This window comes from Canis lupus, chromosome 13 (assembly GCF_048164855.1).
Source record: "Canis lupus baileyi chromosome 13, mCanLup2.hap1, whole genome shotgun sequence".
In the NCBI taxonomy this organism is placed as follows: domain Eukaryota; kingdom Metazoa; phylum Chordata; class Mammalia; order Carnivora; family Canidae; genus Canis; species Canis lupus.
In genome coordinates, this window is record NC_132850.1 from 50286210 (window position 1) to 50308026 (window position 21817).

Below are 21817 nucleotides of genomic sequence, written 5' to 3' on the forward strand. Positions count from 1 at the left end.
AGATTTCTGGGCACTAAACATTAGTTAGGTCATGTATTTTTTCAGTGCTAGGTGATGTGTATCAAATCTTCGATTTGATATCAAAATATCTAGATTCCTTTGGACACATAAAAGAGAGCCACAGACTTCTATTTTATTAAAATATACCAGCACAGTCAAATATTAAAATACATGAGAAATTCTGTTCTCTGTAGACCTTCAAATTGGTCTTGGAAAACATGAGGTGTTAACATTGTAAAAAAAAAAAAAATGTCTGATGAAGATAAATGCTATGAAAAATAAAGTAGGATACAAAAGACAAAGAGTGACGACAAAGAGTGACAAGAAGATGGGGTACTAGTTTGGCAGTAGGAAAGGCCCTCTAATGAGGAAACATCTGAACAGAGACCTGCCCGGCTCAATTAGAAGAGCATGCAACTCTTGATCTTGGAATTTTGAGTTTGAGCCCCACGTTGGGTGTGGAGATTGCTTAAAAATGAAATTAGGGCAGCCCAGGTGGCTCAGCGGTTTAGCGCCGCCTTCCTCCCACAGTGTGATCCTGGAGACATGGGATGGAGTCCTACATCGGGCTCCCTTTGTGGAGCCTGCTTCTCCCTCTGCCTGTGTCGCTGCCACTCTGTGTCTCTCATGAATAAATAAATAAAATCTTTAAAAATAAATCAATCAATCAATCAATCAATAAATAAATAAATAAATAAATAAATAAAAATTTAAAAAAAAAAAAAACAAAGAGTAGAGCATGACAGAAACAAACATCGAGGGATCCCTGGGTGGCGCAGCGGTTTGGCGCCTGCCTTTGGCCCAGGGCACGATCCTGGAGACCGGGGATCGAGTCCCACATCGGGCTCCCGGTGCATGGAGCCTGCTTCTCCCTCTGCCTGTGTCTCTGCCTCTCTCTCTCTCTCTCTGTGACTATATTAAATAAATTAAAAAAAAAAAAAAAAAGAAACAAACATCGATTCGGCCAGGAAGAGTACATTTTAAACCCAGATCTCAAACTATACCCACAAATTAAAAAAATAAAATAAATAAAAATAAAAAAACTATACCCACAAATAAAAGCCATACAATGCAAGCTCAAATGTTTTTTACAAAATCACAATAAAGAAACAGTCCCCACCAATGAGCAGAACAAGTCTTACAGAAAGAGAATCCCCCAAACAACAAAGAAAATAAAAATGATCAGATACACAATCCTGAAATGTTAAAGAAAGTAAGATCAAAAGTAGGACTCAGGAGGGTGCCTGGGTGGCTCAATCAGTTAAGCATGTACCTTTGGCTCAGGTCAGTGTCCTGGCATCCAGCCCCACATCAGGCTCCCTGCTCAATGTAGACTCTGTTCCTCCATCTCCCTCTGCCCATACCCCCTGCTCATGCTCTGTCTCTCTCTCTCTCAAACAAATAAATAAATTCTTTAAAAAAAAAAATTAGGACTCAGGAAGAAAAACTATAAACTATGAATATGAAAAATTCAAGATTTGAAATTTATAATTTACATATAACTTATTGGGATCCCTGGGTGGCGCAGAGGTTTGGCGCCTGCCTGTGGCCCAGGGCGCGATCCTGGAGACCCAGGATCAAATCCCACGTCGGGCTCCTGGCACATGGAGCCTGCTTCTCCCTCTGCCTGTGTCTCTGCCTCTCTCTCTCTATGTGACTATCATAAATAAATAAAAATTTAAAAAAATACATGTAATTTATTGATATTTATAATATAATTAGATATTTGAGAGGAAATCTTTCTAGGCAGAGGGAAAAACTAAAGCAGAGGGGCTACTGCCTCCAGAACTGAATAAGCAAGGAGGCAGAGTGGAAAGAAATGAGGGCAAAGGTTAATACTTAATAGGTCACACAATAATTTCTACAGAAAAAATGTAGCTAATAATCATTTATTCTTTCCCATTTAAGCATCAAATATAGCAGCCAGAGCAGAGCTCCAAAAAGGTTTAGAAGGGAATCAAAGAGTAATTGCTTTTTACGAAATGGAAACAGTCTTAAGTAGTAATCCTGGTGCCAATGAAGAAATCTGGGTCTTGTGTGAACAAGATAGAGAAAAAGGAAAAAGGAAAACTATCCCTAAGTGATTCAGAAGATGAGTAGCTGGAGGCAACAATGATCAAAAGAAAAAAAGGATCCAGTTGGAATTGCCATTTCAAAGGGGGCATTTCAAATTTGAGTATTAATTAGTAATCAGGACATCCTTTCAGGATTCAAAAATTTCACAAGTGAAGTCAATATTTACATTCTATAGCAGTAAGAATTTAAAACAAAACTCTCAGAGACGTGCCAAATTTTTCCATTTTAACTTTAATGCTCAACTTTTTCCAAATCTTTTCAAGAGATAGTAGTAAGCAGCAAAGTTATTAATTTTTCTTTTCTTTCAGGGCCTGATCCTGGAGTTCAGGGATCGAGTCCCACATCAGACTCCCTGCATGGAGCCTGCTTCTCCCTCTGCCTCTCTCTCTCTGTCTCTCATGAATAAATAAATAAAATCTTTAAAAAAAAAAAAAAAAAAGAACTTTGCTCAACTGAATCTTTTTTTTTAATATCGCACTTAAATAAATCAATAGAACAGACTCTACTTGTCTGAAACTAGGCTCCTGAAAAATTAGCTCACAATCCAGGATTACATAACACCCTTGTAAACAACACCCCCCCAGAGATAAAATATACCTACTAGACAACAAAAACAGAATAACTAAAGATATAAAAGAACAAGAGAGAAGAAAAAAATAGAAGATTCTATTTTTAAAACAATACAAATTTGAGTAACTTCTAAAAGTATAGTCCATAAAAAGAAAAACTCAAAAGAACAGGTTAGATTACAGATTCAATGGAAATTAAGAAGAAACCAGAAAAAAGATATGAATCACAAGAAAGATCGAAAATATGAAAGATTGAGACATGAAGGACAGAATGGAAAAAAACATGTCACATATTAGAAATTACAAAATACAAATAAATAAAATGAATGGGGCGCCTAGGTGCTCAGTCGGTTAAGTGAACTGCCTTTGGCTCAGGTCATGATCCTACCATCCTGGGATTAAGCCCCACGTCAGGCACCCTGCTCAGAGGGGAATCTACTTCACCTTCTCCCTCTGACCCCTTCCCCTGCTTGTGCTCTCCCTTGTACTCTCTCTCAAATAAATAAATAAGAAATCTTAAAAAAAAAAAAAAAAAGGGTAAAATGAAGAAAAGCCATTATTCATGGGAATTCTCCAGAAAAACACATTTAAGAAGCACAACCACCCATAGATAAGTTATGGTAAAACTACAGAACCTCAAAACCAAAGAAAAAAATCTTAAAAGCAACCACAGAAACTGATTAGCTATAAAGTTAAGTAATTAAAACTGTAACAGGGACAACTTCAATAAGAGACTAGAGAGGAAACACAATCTTCAAAATATTAAGAGAAAATTATCATCAACTAGAATTCTATATCCAGCTAAACTAGATTCAAGAGCAAGGGAAATATGAAGAAATTTCTAAACAAATACTGAGTTTACCACTCAAAGACCCTCACTAAAAGAACTACAGGGCACTTAGATAACTCGTTCAGTTAAGCACCTGACTCTTGATCTTGGCCAGGTCATCATCTCTGGGATGCAAGACTGAGCCCCACAATGCACTCTATGCTGGGTCTGAAGCCTGCTTAAGATTCTCTCTCCACCTCTTCCTCTGTCACTCCCCCTGCTTGCACTCTCTTCCTTGCTCTCTCTCAAAAAAATAAAATCTTTTTAAAAAGTGAATTAAAAATAAGAATGTGGATTTTTTTTAATTTTCTTTTAATTTCATTTAAGTAAACTCTAGTCCTAATGTGGGGCTTGAATTCATGACTGAGATCAAGAACAAGCCATGTGCCCCAAGAGAGTGGGGCTTTTTGGTGACTATATACTGATCACAGTGAGTATATTAATAGGATATAATAATGGTTTTGGTAATCAGTTGCAGAAGGTAATACCAGTTGTTGTCTTAGTTATTTGTCAGGATTAATGTTCATATGACTTTTTCTTAAAATTGATTTGTTTTCATAATAGATTTACTGTATAAAGTACCATATATTCAAATTTATGGGACAAGATTATCCTTTCTTCCTATAAAGTATAAATTTAAGTAGAGTTTATTTAGCATTTAAATTTTCAAATAAGACATTTAAGAAGTCAAAGAATCAATTTTACATGCTGCTATTTTGGCTAGACCTATCTCATATGATTTAATAAAATGATATTGTTCCCTTTTATGAAATGTATTATGTTTTTTTAATGGGATTAATTCATTCATTCAATGAATACTTGTGGAGCAGAAATGGTGTGCCAGGCATGGGTGTCAGGTAGATGCGGAGAATAAAACAGTGAATAAGAGGTACAGACTTTGTCTTCATGGAGTTTAAACTGTCAATTCTTTACCCTCTAGGTACCCCATTTCTTTAACTATACTTCTATCCTTTTATTTATTCATTTATTTATTTTATCATTTTAAGTCTAATTTAGTTTATTAGATTTTCTGATACTTTACAAGTATACCCCATTCTTATTCCTGTCTGTTGAAAGTGAATCATCCTTGTGACATTTAAATATTGACTACATTGATTACATTATTAGATGATGATGATGTCTGTCCTATATATTCGACTAAGACTTCTTCCCCCCCACCCCCCATCTAAAACTTCCGGGAGTACAATCTAATGGCTATACAGAAGTGAAATACAATGTGGTATTTAATTTCTGATCTTATAACCAACCTTATATGAAATGAGGTGGGGGGGATACCATGTGGATGAATTTTTAATGTCCTTTATTATTGTGCCAGTACATTCCTATTCGGATTGTTTTTACATATAACTAAATTGCGGGGCACTTGGCTTATTTAGGTGGCAGAGCATGTGACTCTTGATCTTGGGGTTGTAGGTTTGAGCCCCACGTTAAGTGTAGAGATTACTTCTTTAAAATCATAAAAAAAAAAAAACTAAACTTGAACTTTTAACTTTTTAGTGGTAATTAACAGTACAATGATTGTGATTTGTGATTTGGTCTTTTCTGCGATAATTCTGGGTAATTAATTTAAATATTGGTGTTTGGGAATATGATTTGGGATAGTGAATATTTCTTTACTCCTGTCTTCTACATCTTCAGTATACTGCACCTGTTCAGTACTCAACACTTTTTTTCCTGTATAGTTACAGTAGCTTACCTGCTGGTATTTCTGCTTCTTCGGTGTCTTCTTCTAAATACTCTCCACAACTCCTGCAGTATTTTGTGTAAAGTTAAAATCTGACCGTTTGATTTTCCTTTCAAAATCTTTCTATAGTTAGTTTCTCATTCTTTTCTGGGTAAAGGCCAAGTTCCTTAACATGACAGATAACTAACCTGGATCTTGGTTTATCTCTTGCCATTCCCTTCCCCAAACTTTGTACAGTATTGAACTTTGAGGCTCTTAGAGTGTCTGCTCCCAAGTGACATGTCACTTCCATTCATATTTCATGGATCAAGGGAAATCACACGGCCATGCTTGAGTTTATCACAGAATGCTTGACTTTCACAGGATGAAACAACTTGTAGTCAGAGACACTGAATATTGGAAAACAGGAATATTTCTTCATATTTCTTAGATTTACTGATGTTTACTATGTGGTTGGCTCATATGTATGTCTTGCATTTCACTCTATTTCTTGGTTCTACTTCTGAAGTATATCCCTTAGTAGTTTATTTTTTTTATTTTTTGAGGATGGAGTCTTCTAGCATGTGACGATGTTTGACATGATTGGTCATTTTCTCTGTCCTCAGACTCTTTTCTGCCTGACTTCTGTGCCCCAGCCCTCCTGGTGCTCCTCCTTTCCCCCTGGCCACTCCTTCATGCCCACTACCTGGCTTCTAAGTGCTGCTCTTCACCAGCTCTCACTCTGGTCATCACCTTCGCACTTGTGCTACACAAGGGTAGCATCCAAGCGCCCCAAAAATCCACTTTCTTATAGGATTGATATAGAAGGTCATTTCAATTCTGGAAGCTAAGCTTTTTTATTTGAGGGGCACCTGGGTGGCTCAGATGCTGGTTGAGCATCTGCCTTTGGCTCAGGTCGTGATCCCAAGGTCCTGGGATGGAGTCCTGCATCAGGCTCCCCACAGGGAGACTATTTCTCCTTCTGCCTATGTCTGTGCCTCTCTCTGTCTCTGATGAATAAATATTTTTTAATCACATTCAAAAAATAAAAAATTAAAATCTTAAAATCTTAAAAAAAAAGATTTTTTTTTTTATTTGAGAGAGAGAGAGTGCATGAGACAGAGAGTACACGAGAGCAAGAGAAAACATGAGCAGGGGAAGGGGCTGAGTGAAAGGGAGAAGTAGGCTCCCTGATGAGCAGAGAGTCCAAGGAGACACAGGTTCAATTCCAGGACCCTGGGATCATTACCTGAACCAAAGGCTGATGCTTAACTGACTGAGCCACGCAGGCACCCCTAAGCTAATTAAATCTTAACCATGAAAGTAAAGAAGCAAATTCCACTATCTTGTATAATGTTTAACTATGTCATTAATTCCATCCAATTTAAAAATCACATTCAAGGGACACCTGGGTGGCTCAATGGTTGAGCATCTGCCTTTGGCTCAGGGCAGGATCTTGGGATCTAGGATCGAGTCCCACATTGGGCTCCCTGCAGGGAGCCTGCTTCTCCCTCTGCCTATGTCTCAGCCTCTCTCTCTGTGTCTCTCATGAATAAATAAATAAATATTTTTTAATCACATTCAAAAAATAAAAAATAAAAATAAAAATCATATTCACTAAAACCTCTCTTTTCCTAACATGCATTTTAGGTATTTAAATGGGGGGGGGAGGAATAACCCTACCTTTCATAAGGCAAATCTTGACTATATTAGGCAGCTCATAAACAATCTACTTTCCCAGAGTTACTATTCAAATACAAAATTGAAAGATGCCTTAAGCCACTTTTTTACATTTAAGGGTTTTTGTAGTTATAGACCATGTATGGCCTAGTGGTTAACAGTTGAGGTTGTGGACTCCCTGGACTTGAATCTCAGCAATGACTTAAGCAAGCTACATATACTCTGCCTCAGTTTCACCATTTATAAAATGAATATTATAATAGCACAGTATCTTCTATGCAATTTATATCTTTGCCTTGAATTACAGAGTAGAATAATGTAGGAATAGTGTGGATATGATCCTGGTTCATACATAATTTTTTCCAAAAGAATTAAAAAGAATAAATTGGCAATATGCAAAGATTTTATGAAAAACCTAAAAATCTGCAGAACTGCTTTCCTTTAATGCAAATAGTACCTGGGTTAATGACTCCAAGAACTAGTATGCTTTTTCTACAATGTTAAATATCCAACAATCTGCAAATACGAATGAAAAACCACAAAAACATTCCTCACTGTATTAAAACAATGAATTAATGAGGAAAGCTACACCGTGGATCACATATTTAATACTGATAAAAATGTTGTCTATCAGAACTAAAATAACCAAGCCTACATATCAATGAAGGAAGCATGAGCTCCAGGGTTACTACCACAAAGTGAATGTGATGCTAACATGAAAATACTAGTAGAGATTTAACCTTGATAGTATTTTCATCCAGGATTATTATTGATTTTGTTAGTATTCTGGTCACAAGGTGCCACAGGTTTTGAATGGCCCACCCCAATCCTATTTTCCCCCCATAAATCCTGTTTCTTAGTCTGCTTTTGCAAAAACACAAGGCATTTTGGTAGAAACACCTATGTAAATTGTATGAATTGGGTTAATACACACATCAAACAGAGGCTGGCACGCTCAGTAAGTCTTAGATATTGCTATGATAAAGCAAAAAAAAATTAATTTCAAACTCAAAAGCCTATCACAGTTATCAATGTATGTTTCCCCTACCTCAAGAGTCAGAGATCATCTTACCAACACTGAAAATAAAAACTGAACCCAAAAAGTCTTTGAAATAGATTAAGAACTGTAAATCCACCTAATGTTTTAGTAAACTGACAAAATCACCCACTCACACTTCTGGCCACTGGCACTACTTTGCCTATCCACTCATGACTGCAACAAGGAAAATTATCTAAAAATGCTATGGATTTTGTGTCTGCTTAATGTCTATCAATTTCATAGCAATTTGATGTAAGAAAATGAGTTAGTGATAACAATATTAATCATTTTACAATACCTTTATATAATTTTCTGTAATAAGTAATAGTTTTTCTCCATTTTAGATACCAATGAGCCTCTAAAATGCATGCTTACTTTGTTTCTAGAAAGTTACTTTAAGTAATTTCTACACCCAATGTGGGGCCCAAACTCACAACCCCAAGATCAAGAATCATAAGCTCAAGGCGCCTGAGTGGCCCAGTGGGTTAAGTATCTGCCTTCAGATCAGGTCATGATACCAGGATCATGCCCCACATGGGGCTCCCTGCCTCAGGAGAGAGTCTGCTTCTCCCTCTTCCTCTTGCCCCTTTTCTCCACTTGTGTTCTCTCTCTCTCTCTCTCAAATAAATAAATAAAAGTCTTTTTAAAAAAGAAAAAAAGAACCGCAAGCTCTTCCAATTGAGCCTGCCAGGCACCCCTAGATTTGTTGACACCAATTTGAAACTGATTGACTATCATATTATTATCAGGACTTTTTTTTAAGTTTCATGTATTAACATAAAACCAACACTTTTTTAAAAATGATTTATGTTAAAATCTTTTTAACATAAAGCTGTCCCAACAGCTTTTAAGCCAAAGACTCACTAGTAAGACTCACTGCATACAAGTTTCTGAGTATATATCCCATTACATGAAATAATACTAGAGAAAAGGAAAAAACTAAGAGGTTATAAGAGACTATTCTGAAAAGAACAAAATTTGTTCCTTAGTGATAAAACAGATATTGAAGTAACTCAAATACAAATGTATTTATAAGCTCTGAGACAGAATTATTTTTATTCAAGATATTGAAGCCCAAAGATCATAAAGACTAGTTTCAACTAGATACTGTAATATGGGATTTAAGATAACATATTTGTATTGGGTGCCTGGGTTGCTCAGTCCATTAAGCATCCAACTCTTGATTTTTGGCTCAGGTCATGATCTGAGTGGTGAAATCCAGAGTCTGCTTGGCATTCCCCGCCTCTCCCTCAGCCCCTCTACCCACTCACTGGTGCCCTAAAATTAATTAAATTAAAACTTTAAAAAGATAACATATTTGTACTACTTTCTCAGTTTTTTCACTAGAAACAACAAAATCCAAACACCTCATTAGAGGACTGATAATTTAAAATTCTCATTGCTTTGTAAGATTTACTATAGTTTATAAATAAAAATATCGCACCACAATTAAGCTATTATTCATTGAACAAAGATCTTATTAGGCAAAAAGAGTATCTTTTTCAGTTCCCAAGCTGATTTACTTCTAACAAAACATAATTGAGGGACTCCTGGGTGGCTCAGCGGTTTAGAGCCTGCCTTCGGCTCAGAGCGTGATCCTGGAATTCCGGGATCAAGACGCACATCGGGCTCCCTGCGAGGAGCCTGCTTCTCCCTCTGCTTATGTCTCTGCCTCTCTGTACATGTGTCTCTCATGAATAAATAAATAAAATCTTTAAAAAGAAAAAACAAAAACATAACTGAGACCTCATCAGTTTTCATCTTTCTCAAAATATATATGGAAAATCCAGCCCCTCACCTCTAAAACTGCAATTTTTATAGGACATAAATTACTAAAAGACTTATAACTCTGGTCAAAAGAAGCCTGAGAAATAAATGTAAACACCCAGGTGCGGTTTCTAACAAAAATTAGAACACGAACTTCAGATAGTTACATAATCTTAGAAGTCTTTTGGTGTACAATTTCCTACCTAAAGAGTCTGCTCTACAAAATCCCCAATATGCAGTCTTTCACAACCTCTATTAACAAGAAATTCTGCACTTCACACAACACATCTCAGTCACATGTATTACTCTTGGACAAATCCAATTAAATCTCTGTGAAGAATCAGAAAAGATACACAAAGACACACAAAACATCTTAAAAATCTAAAACTAGTAGTGTTTTATGAAATTAGTTTAGCAAATTAGAAAGAATTCATGTAATCTCTATTTTTTATTGTTTCTTTCTTCTGCTTTTTACTTTATATATTGTCCCAACAGCTTTTAAGCCAAAGACTCACTAGTAAGACTCACTGCATACAAGTTTCTGAGTATATATCCCATTACATGAAATAATACTAGAGAAAAGGAAAACACTAAGAGGTTATAAGAGACTATTCTGAAAAGCAAGTTAACAAAATTTGTTAACTTACAGATATTGAAGTAACTCAAAACTGTACAAAGAAAAATGCAATCTACATAAAAAGTAACTTCATAATAGAAAATAGTAAAAGAAATATGGATTAAGTTCTGAACAACACATCTTTTTCAGAAAAGAATAAAATTAGGCTAATGACTATAATTTATTAAATGATAAGATTGGGATATTTCCACTTAATTTAACAAACTTTTTTTTTAACAAACATTTTTGAATATCAAACACTGTAAAAAGTTCTAAAGTATAAAGATAAATAAAACAATTTATTATCTAAGTACTATAAAACAAATGCACTCTTGATATTTTTCCTTCACATATACAGAAACTATTAAAAATACTTTAAAGGATTTATGTGTGGAAAGAGATACCTTATAATATAAAAATTAAATATGCTAGATAAGTTTAGCTAGGTCAGTATGAAAAACAAAAGCTTTCTTTTTCTATTAATTCACAAACAAAAGAAAAATTCTGTTTTTCAGTTTTCCAAATTACTTCTCAGTTTAAAGTGGACCAATTTAAATGGAAACAAAACTGTATACCTGCAGGACCTAAATGACTAATTCCATCACCTCCAAGAAACTATAAAGGTTTTAAAATTCATCAATTTACCTAAGTTCCTTTTAATTATCAACATTAATAAACAATATCCACTCATGATCTATATAAATGTTATATACTTTGAACCATTTATTCCATTTCTAGAAATTTCAATGCACAAAGCTGCCTAAAGAAGTATTTTGATAGCAAAAAAAAAAAACTTTTAATTCAAATAATTCATCTCCTCATACACTGAAAATATAAAACATTCATTAATTAAGAAAGACCTTGATAAATGGGAAGACAGTCCATATTCACGGAATGGAAAACTCAATATTCCTCAGTTACCGATAGATTCAACAACTCCCCGTCAAAATCCCAGCTTGCTTTTTCACAGAAACTGATAAACTAATCAGACAATTAATATGTAAATGCAAAGAACAGAGAATAGCCAAAATAACCTTGAAAAAAGAAGAATAAAGTAAAAGGACATACATCTCTATTTCAATACTTACTACAAAGCTTTAGTAATTAAGACAGTGGGGCAGTAGTAAAGAACAGACAGATCAAAGGAACTTACACTTATGGTCAACTGATTTTTGACAAAGGTGCAAAGATAATTCAGTGGGAAAGAATACCCATTTCAACAAAAAGCAGTAACATCTATATACAAAAAGATGAATTTAGACCCTATCTTATCATTCTATCACATCATACAAAAATCAACTCAAAATGGGGGCACCTGGATAGCTCAGTCAGAAGAGCATGAGACTCTTGATCCTGGGATCATGAATTCAAGCCCCATGCTGGGTGTAGAAATTACTTAAATTCTTTTTTAATAAATTAACTCAAAATGAATCACAGGCCTAAATGCAAGAGCTAAAACTATGAAACATCTTGAACACAGGATGTAAATGTTCTAAAATTAGATTGTGGTAATGCCTGCGCAGCTCTGTAAACTTAATAAAAATCACTAAATTGCATACTTAAAACAAGTGATTTTCTACGGTACGTAAATTTCAACAAAGGTGTTTAAAAGCAAGTCATTTCTAAAAAATCACAATGGCTATTAAGTATATTTCAAAAGAACTACATAATATATTGCAGAGCCAATAAGGCTAGTAATAGCTATACAGCAATAAAAAATAAGGTTGGTATATGATGACTTATCTAAAACTACAAATATTAAAATAATATCAATACTTATAATAGCAATGTGCCACATGTTATTTTAAGTGCTTTACAAGTATTTATTCATTTAATCCTGGCTACAGTGTAGTTTCCCTATTGTACAGAGGAAAAACTATGGCACAAAGGGTTTTTTAAAAACTTGCTCAAAATCACAATAGGATATTGAGTTAATGAATGAATTTTTTCTCTTTAAACAAACATATTAAAAAAAATAAATAAATAAATAAACAAACATATTACTATTATATTATCATGCATTTGGAAAGAATAGTGGACATCGTTGCTTGTTTATCCAACTATCCATTTATCCTTTCATTTTTTTTTTTTTTTTTTAAGATTTTGAGAGAGAAAGAACGTGTGCATACAAGCAGGAAAGAGGCAGGAGAGAGAGAGAGAGAATCCCAAGCAGGCTCTACATCCAGCATGGAGCCCAACACATGATTGGAGCCCAGGATCCCAAGATCCAGAACCTGAGCCAAAATCAGACACCTAACCAACTGAGCCACCCAGGCACCCCTACCCTTCCATTTCTTATTTGAAATTCTTCCAAATTTTCATTTGTGTATCCACCTCTCCCCAGAGAGGCCATACACTTCAAAGAAAATTAACCCTATCCTGGCCTAGGTTTGCTTAAGCCAATCAACCATTTCAATAGCCACAGTCACTAGTTCAGTAATCCAGTCAGGACTCTTATCTGGAATGTTAGGACAGTGAGGCTCTGTCTCCCAAGAGATGTGAACAAAAATATATATGGCCCCAACCATCACTGGCAGCCATCCTACAATCGTGAGAAGAACAGCAACAGACTGAAGAAAGCAGAACAGAAACAGAAAGAAACTGATCTTTAACATTACTGTGTAACTGTCAGTCTTGTCCTACCTTTGGACTTGGAGACTATAAATCCTTTTTATTGTGTTTAAAACCAGCTCAAGTTTTCTATTACCTATAACATGATGTACAAATTCATGGGGGTTGGGGGAACACATTAACAAGCATCTTGTGTCATTATCTAATAAACGTTCATATAAAGGCTTGAAAAATAACTCCCTCAAATTTTATAGGTTTCTATAATATTTAATTGGACATTTTAAAATGTTATTTAAAATCTAAATTTCCAATTCTTCCTGAAAAATCAAAAGGTATGAGAGACTATTGGGCCCCTATTACCACAGTCCAACAACCAACCAGAATGGAATAGAAGCTGCCCCTTTAAGTCTACAAGTATACCCCTCTGCACACAGTCAATACTAACAGAGCCTCTATGTGACATTCTCAGCTCCTGGAGGTATTAAAAGTTTGTACCATTAATATCTTTAGCAAGACCTATACCAAATGACATATAATGAGTCATGAAAAGTTACATTCTATCTTCTAAGCTTTAACATTTTAATGAAAATCATATACTTTTTAAACAAATTTCATTAAAACATGTATTTGTCACTAGCCCATGGGAAACAATATCCTTGAACTGAATACTTTTAAAGACCTGATAGAAACCTTAAACTCAGCAAGTTCCTGAAAACATGCCAATACATTATTAATTACTCTGGGTCCAAACGTCTTGACAAATTATTTTAGCATACAGATAAAAACAAAATGAAATGGTTTTAAGTTGCAACAAGAAAAATGTAAAAGTTGACTAAAAGTTTGAAACACTTGAATTCACTTGTACTATTAATCAAAACTTACCCATAAAACAGATTTGCAAAAGAAATTATAAAAACAGTGGTAAATTTCAAAGGCATTTTGATCAAGTTACAATAAGGCCAAGCTACATTAGCAAAGTTAGGACACAGTACTTTGTAAAGATCTCTGAATGTATGGCTCTATTACTAATTTGGACAACTCCAAGGGAAGGGAAGTTGTTTAATTTTAACAGCACAAATATTATTAAAGTAGCTAATATGTAATCAGTAAAAAAGCAACAGTAGGACATAATCTGGCATTTAACAAAATGCCAGAAAAAGTTATGATAGCTATAAATGTTAAACTTACTAATGAAAACTCCAGTGAAGATAGGATAAAGGAGGAACACACAAAGATTCAGTGAAATTGGTAATATACTGATTAAGTTAGATGGAAGATTTACAGAGCTTATTACTTACACATATGACATATTCTGTCTGTATTCTATTTTTCACAATTTTATAAATTTTAACACAATATAAAAAATGTTAATGATAAGCTTTCTACATCCAAATGCCAAGTAAAAAAAAAAAACAACTGAATGACCAGAAAAACGTTTTTGCTTTTAAGCAGTTTTTTACTTTTTAAAGCAGTTTTGTGAAAGCTATTTGAATGTTAGAGGAAGAAATGAGGGTGGTAGAGTCAGTTAAGCCTCTGACTCTTGATTCAGGTCAGGTCATGACCTCAGGGTCATGAGATCCATCTCCACATCTGACTCTGGGCTCAGGGTGAAGTCTGCTTAAGATTCTCTCCCTCTCCCTCTGACTCTGCCCCCTCCCAATCCCCCCAACTCACGCTCTCTCTTAAAGAAAAAAAAAGAAAAGAAAAAGAATTCTTCTGATGGAGATTTATTTCATCATTAATATTTAGTAGGACCAGTGTTTTTTGTATCCTCATATTGAGGAAAGTTACGCCTGAGCTATAAATACCTGCTGAGAGAAGCAAACAATTCTATATCAACTCAAGAGAAAGATGTACCCCTGGAAAGGTTGCCATTCTAAGAATCACCAAATTACAGGCAATCTATTCAACCTTTCAGTGTCTCAGTCTCCTCATCTATAAAATGAGATATATATTAAACAGTTGTTGAAAGGGGAATTTAAAAACATGTAAAGCATTTGGCCCATTGCCTGGCACATAGTAAATACAAGTCACAACCTCTATAAAATCATGATTATTAATGTCATTTCCTTCTTTGAGCAGAATTAAGATCAAAGCTAATAACTATCAGGAAATATTTAGGTGATGTAGTACTAAAAATGTTGAGATGGACTGGCTTATCAAATTCCCAAAATTTCAGTTCTCAAGATTTTCTAAAGACCAGCCAAGACCCTACATATCCATGAAAGAACATGAGAAGTATTTTAAGGGAGGAACTAATCTAATCCCGTGCTCTGCATGAGCAGAGAATGACAGTAAAGAGGTATAACTGAACAGATTTTCCCTCTCCTTTTTACTGGACACCTATTACTATGAAAACAGGTAGCTGTGCAGGATGTAACCGATAATCTTATATCCCTACCAGGCCTACAAATCTAAGCAGTATATAAGCAAACCATTACTACAGAATTTGGATTTCCCTTAATAGAATGCAGGTGACTCGTGTTCGGTCATCTACCTTCATAGGAGGCATTCTAACGAACAAAGGAGTTCGAATCCTCCTTCTGCCAGAGTAATGTTGTATTTCACACACAAACAACTAATTATGGGCTGTATCAGTACCACAAATTTGTTTGTCAAGGTACATGAGGTTTAGAAAAAGAAAAATCTTTTAAAAATTTTTCAAGTCTATTTTGAAGGAATGAATCCATTTACCAGGTATCTTTTTGAGATTTACAAACTTTTAAAGATCACAAAACACACTAGATCCCCAAAGTTTTAGTAATTGTTGAAATAATGGATACCAGAGTACTATCCTGTATTTATGTATATTTGAACATTTCCATTATAGTTTTTAAAAAATGTGTACCCGTGTGTCTCTTTTTATATATAAGCAAACAAATGTTAGAGAAATACCCTATTGTTCAAAGTTTTTATATTCCAAAAGTAAGCGAATTTCACTTAGCTTCTTTCTCATTCTAGAAGTCATACTGCAGGTGACCAGACTATTGGTAAAGGTCTAGTGAAGGAAATAATTAACTGCCCTGGAATAAAACAAGCCTAACCTTGAAAATACAGAGGCAAAAGGGAAGGGTGCTAGACAGTTATTAGAGCTATTACATATTCATATTTGTTCCCATCGGTTATCTTCAAACACAGGTAAGTAGGCAGAAGAGGTGGAATAATTTACTTCTCATCTTTAAGTAGATGAGCAACAGAAGTTGCAGTAATGAAATCTAAAAAAGGCCCCTTAGAAATAACCATTTCTAAGGCTGGAGTAGAGAAAAATGAAAGTACTGCATGCCCACCTCTCAAAAATAACATTCGTAGTTCACAGTATATAACCAGCAACTTCCAATGACCAAAGATGTTTTACTGCTGGACACGCATTCACCAAAGAAATAGGTTTGATTACACTGCATCTGCCACAATCCTTCTCAAACTGCCATTCAATTTTCCACAAGATGAAACCCTAAATTAATTCCAAAATTTAATTTTTTTTAGTTACGTCTAAAAATAAAACTGATCAAAATATAAATACTAACTTTGTGGCAAACTGACCTTTCATCAGCCCTGTGAACAAAACTTTTGAGTTCGAAACATACAGCAAAATGTAACCTAGGCAGACTCAAGAGTAAGAAGTATGTAGGGCATTTGTTTCTCAACTCCAAAAAAGTCACAAAAAATATCTTTAAAATGTTAAAAAGAAACGCAGACTTAGCTACACATCCCAAGGAAAAAAAAAAAAATGTTTATATAATAAAACTCCTCCACTGAACTCACACAAAAATACTTCCAAGCAACAACTACTTCCTTAGCCCGAAAGTTCACTTGCAGGAAACCTGGAGCACTTAAATTTACGTAATTCCCCTTAAACTGAAAAATACAAGACCTTCTTTCATTTAGGCCAGTAGAATTTTGTTCTTTTATCCATGGAAAAAGCCATCAGCAATTCGAATCAAGCACATGGCTCCAGCTTTAACGTCTCGTTCCCCAGCCCCCTGAGAATACATGCTTATAAAATAGGTATGTACTTACCAGGTTAAAGACAGTTTCTACAATATCCCTATTGGATACTTCTCCAACTTCAACCAACCCCGTCAACACGGCGAATTTCATTCTGATGCCCCTGATGGGGAGCCCTGGTTTCAGGGACAATGCGCTCTCCTCAGCAGCGGTTTCTTCTTTCCCTCCACCTCCCCCGTCATCACCTGTTGGTGGCGGGGAAGGGACATTATTGTCTTCACTAGCCATTGCTAGCTGGTTCACGAGGAAGGGCAACTAGGAGTCACTACGGGACAGCAACTGCTGCACTCGGAGCGAGCGCACACACGCAACACGACACGAAAAGGGTCAGTCACTCTTCCAAGTTGTGGAGAAACCCCAGAAGCAGTTGACGGGGAAAGTCCTTGGCGTCGCCCTCGTCCTCTTGGAGAATATTTGTCCAATCTCTCTCCCCGAGGCTGACAACAACGCCAAACCCTATTGGAAGATTAAATAAATGTTAAAAACGCTAGGTTTTGTTTCGGGGGTTCTTTTTTGGGGGGAGGGGGTGGAGGGGAATCGTTACTGTCCGTCAAACAAGTTACTACAGCGACCTCTCGACCAGCCACCCGCTACCCCTTCGGGCTCGAAGGCAGGTTCGAAGCGAAGGCGGGTTCCGGAGGCCCCCGCACAGGTTCACTCCTCCCCCACACGCCCGCAGGTTCCCGGCGCGGGGCTACCTCTCCTCACAGGTGCACAGGGAGGGAGACTGTCGCGGGGAAATGAAGGGTCCGGGGGGGAGGGGCGAGCTACCACAGCAGTAGAAAGTTCCTCCTCACCCAGACCCCCGGGACTCGTCCTCACCCCCGCCAGGGAGCCGCGAGACCGAGGTGGCGGCGGAGATCCAGGGCAGGAAAAGGCGGGGGAAAGGGGCGGGGAGCGCTCTCCTCGCTCGGCCCAGGGGGAGGAGTGGAGCACTCGGGCACCTGAGGCTCGACGGCGGGAGGCGGGGAGCTGTGTGCTGTGGCGAGAGGGAAGGGGAGGGCGGCGGCGGCGGCGGCGGCGCGGAGAGGAGGGAGGGAGAGAGGTCAGTGCACCTGGTCGCAGCCTCCAAGTTTCCCTAGTCCGCTCCCCGGGAGTCCGCGGCTGCACAGAACTCCATGGCTTCCTGGCCCGCCCGACCCCTGCGCTCAGCCTTTGCAAAAACAGCCCGTGCTGGCGCCGTGGACACCGCGACGGAGGCTGCGGGCGGCGGTGAGGTGGCTCCTGCGACAGCTCGCCCCGCCACGGCTCGCGCCGACGTCCCTGCGCCCACTGAGGCTACTCCCCGCCGCCATGACAGCGCCGAGGGCCGCCGGGCGCGGCGTGCGCGTGCGCGAGCGCGCGGGACGGTGGGGCGGGCGGGCGCGGAGGCGGAGGCAGCCGCGCGGCGCGGCGCGGCGCGGCGGGGGAGCGCGGGCGGCCGAGGGGGCCGCGGGGCCGCGGGGGGCGGAGGTGCTGTGCGTCCCCGAGCGGCGGGAAGAGACCTCTCCTTCCAGGAGCCCCGGCTCCCCCCGCCCCCACACGCCTCCCACCCCCGACCTGGGGAGGTGTTCTGACAAGTTGCTGAGGTGATTCTGCAGCTGCTTCTGTTGTCAGGTTACCACGGGGTCTCCCAGCGCCGAGAGGACCCGCCCCCACGTTGCCAGGGTGTCTTCGTGGACTCGGACGAGGACACCTGAGGGACCGCTACGAGCCCGGAGCGGCAGCGCGGGAGCCACCGAGGCTGCTGCGCCCGTCCGGAGGGAGCAGGGTCCCCACCCCCGACTGCTGTCAGCTGCTGCCCGCGCCGCGCGCCGCGAAGACTTGGAGCGACCTCTCCACCGGGATGCCCCGGCAGCTGCCGCCGCTTGGCGGAGGACGGGAGGGGGAACGTGTCCACGAGGAATGGGGCCGGTTCCTTGCTTCGCAGCTGCCGCCCCGCCAGACCTCCCCCACGTTCTGAGGTTCTGAGGGAGGGAGGATTCCTGAGGCAGCTGCTCCGAGCCGCGTGGAGGCGGGGCTCATCTTGCCTGTAGCTCTCAGGGGTTTTTTTCCTCTCGTAATTTTCCAATGTGAAAGTTAGGTTCGCCTCATTCTCAGATTAGTTTAAGAGATAAGTTACATTAGGAGTGAAACCAGCGCAGGCCATCGTGGTGCGGCCTCCCCTCCACCGCCACTATCAACGGTAGTGTCTCCCTGATGCCTTAGTGAAAAACAAATACCGTTAAGGAACGTGGTTTTTCACCCTTAGGTACTCTTTGAAGTCGTAAGGCCTTAAAAAATAATAATGTCTAATATACTTGCCGTTGCCTAAAATGAAAGTGAGGCAAAAAACTGAGGTCAAATTAAGTTAGGACGTACCATGGAGGAGCCAGAAAAATATATATATATATATGTTGGTTTGAGTGGCGAAATAATTGCCTAGAGAAAGGGTTGTTTGAGATGGGCTTGAAAAGGAAACTGAATTTCAGCTGAGATCTCATGGGAATTTGGAGGGGGGGAGGTAAACGAGAAAAGACACGGAGCATTGGGGTATCTTCTTCAGAAAAGCGCTTCACCTATTAGAAACACTAAGATGAATTCACCTGCACCAAATCGCATATCATTGCAAATGTTTGTTAAATACCTGTTTTGCGCAAGTAGATTTAAATACTCCAAAGATGAAGCAGACATTTTTCTCATCCGAATTGGTGATTCATGTATTACCGGGGTAAGAGGCAAGCCACATCAATGGCTTGGCTTTCTTTAAGTCCCTGAAAAACTAAACACCTCAGATTTATATTTCAGATTCTCTTTTAAGATTTTATTTATTTGACAGAGAGGCACAAGCAGGGGGAGTGGCAGGCAGAGGGGGAGGAAGAAGCAGGCTCCCCACTGTGCAAGGAGTACCAGGCTTGATCCCAGGACCCCAGGATCATGACCTGAGCCCAAGGCAGGTGCTTAACCTACTGAGCCACCCAGGTGCCCCTATATTTCAGATTGTTAAATGAATAAGTCTGGAATAAGAGGGAGTAGGGTGTGCCTGACGTAAAGGGACAACTTTCAATAGACCTTTAACACATCTGTAGGGAAGGAGACAGGGAGGCTCTTTTGAGGTAGAGAGGCATTAATAAAAGGCTAATAATAGCATTTTTGCCTCCCCAGATTTGTGCAGATAGTCTTACCTTGAGTATGTTAATATATCTTGTATAATTGCTAGTAAAGTATTTGCTAAATAAATGTCTGCCATTGAGAAGGAGCAGATGACAATGAGCATGTCCTAAACACAGTGTTGTCACAATTATTCAATATAAATGATGGGCTGGGGCATCTGAGTGGCTCAGTTGGTTAAGCATCTGCCTTCGACTCAAGTCATGTTCCCAGGGTCCTGGGATTGAGCCCCACATTGGGCTCCCTGCTCAGCAGGGAGTCTGTTTCTCCCTCTCCCATCCTCCCTGCTTAATGCTTGCTCACTCTCTGTCAAATAAATAAAAGCTTAAAAAATAAATTTAGATAAATAAGTAAATGACTAGGGCTAAGTTTTGTATCTGTCATGGATTTGCCAGCTCTCTGTTAACACTACTGGTGAAACAAAAGAGGACATAAGACAATTACCCGAATATTCCCAAAAAAAATTGTCAACTACTTTTTACAGTTTTTCAGATTTATACAACCTCTTGCTTTACTTTGCCCTGGTTACAGTAAAATACGTGGCAAAAATTGGGGATTCAAAAGAAAGCACATGGAAGGTAGAAGAGGGAACTTCATTTCTAGCCACAGAATACAATAGCTGTGGATTATTGTTTAGGTCTAAAGAATAGAATCAGTGCTTCAGGGTGAACTATCCATCAGCTATTAAGCTCCTTCGTGGCACAATCTTGAACATTGTAGGTACTCAGTATATATCATTTGGATTGAGTTAAAACTCTTAAGATACTTGCTTTAATTTTTCTGACTTGGAAGCTCTTGCTTGAATCTATACAACTACTACCAGTTAGAGGGGGCAGGATCTTGGCATCAATGGCTATCTTAATATGGAAAGCAGTTTTACCATTTGTTAAAATTTGTTTATATTTTTGGTACTATCATGGATGTTTTCTAGTCAAAAGCTTTCATAGAAACTATCAGCAGGTGAGTTTACAGTATTGCATTACTCGTAACCCTATATTACATGCTCAAATGCTACACAAAAAGGAAGAAAGGGGGGAAACGATTACCTCCTATAAAGCCAGGCTCAAGTTTTTTTAATCACTATCCTAGTTTGTATTTCTCAGACATTACCATCTTGACAGAATTAAGGAGTAAAATTTTTCATAATTTTACTTGCCTTCAGCATATGTAAAAATAAAAAACCATAGCAGGGGAAAGAAGAAGGGAGAAAAAAAAAACAGTACATGCAGAGCAGGAAGCCTGTGCATAACTCAGAGGAACCCAAGCAAAGAGAATGTAATTTCATAGTGAAATCAAGAAGATTATTGATCTATAAACCCTTACCTATATACAAAGAAAATTTTCTTTCTACCAGAAAAAAACACCCAACCTACCCAATTGTAATTTATTGGCATTTTGCTTGAGTATACATGAGATAATTTAGGGGAAAGGTACCACCCACATGATTTGCTATGAGCCTGGATGTGTATTTCTGGATTTGGAGTTTTCTTCAAATTGTTGCTCCTTATAGCTTATGGTAGTATAGGCTGGAAATAGATGGTCCTGGCTTGCAACACCCTTCTTGTGAGACAATGATACATTCATTAAATCTTACTAATGTTAGGTAAAACTTTTATGTCAGTAGTCTTTATTAACAATATATTTACTGGGCATTGGGCTCTGGGAACAATTAAAATTTAAAAGGAAAATACATTTTCCTTTAAAATGTGTCACCCACTCTAATAGAAACTCAAAAGTTTAAAAGTTTATATGTTTAATATCTAGAAATTCAAAATGACCCACATCAACTTATTACATTTAGAGAATTTTTAAATTATTTTTTCCCTTGTGTATGTCACACAAGAGGTAGAGG

The 21817-nt window shown here is 38.3% G+C and overlaps 2 protein-coding genes across 11 annotated transcripts in view; one reads left to right on the top strand and one right to left on the bottom strand.

The window, feature by feature from the left end:
- Positions 1 to 18164, bottom strand: part of LRBA (LPS responsive beige-like anchor protein) — a 740528-nt gene extending 722364 nt beyond the window's left edge. For 6 of the 10 annotated variants that reach the window (XM_072773578.1, XM_072773577.1, XM_072773580.1 and 3 more), the window contains exons 1-2: positions 17634 to 18145; positions 16849 to 17292 (exon numbers count right to left, since the gene is read on the bottom strand). In XM_072773578.1, coding sequence (XP_072629679.1) covers positions 16849 to 17064 — 216 coding nt within the window. In that variant the 5' untranslated portion in view covers positions 17065 to 17292; positions 17634 to 18145. Of the gene's footprint in view, positions 1 to 16848; positions 17293 to 17534 lie in introns of all 10 variants that reach the window. The other 4 variants (XM_072773570.1, XM_072773571.1, XM_072773573.1 and 1 more) reach the window with 4 other exon arrangements.
- On the top strand, positions 17312 to 21574 carry LOC140602294 (uncharacterized). The gene is made up of 2 exons (XM_072771595.1): positions 17312 to 17881; positions 18433 to 21574. Exons 1-2 carry the CDS (start codon positions 17312 to 17314, stop codon positions 18784 to 18786), a joined length of 924 nt encoding a protein of 307 aa, XP_072627696.1. The 3' UTR covers positions 18787 to 21574.
- Positions 21575 to 21817: the final 243 nt, after the last annotated feature.

Coding starts and splice junctions, on each gene's coding strand:
- LOC140602294 (XM_072771595.1), top strand. CDS start 17,312: ATGTTAAAAACGCTAGGTTTTGTTTCGGGGGTTCTTTTTTGGGGGGAG. Junction 17,882..18,432: donor GAGAGGAGGGAGGGAGAGAG/GTCAGTGCACCT, acceptor TTCTGTTGTCAG/GTTACCACGGGGTCTCCCAG.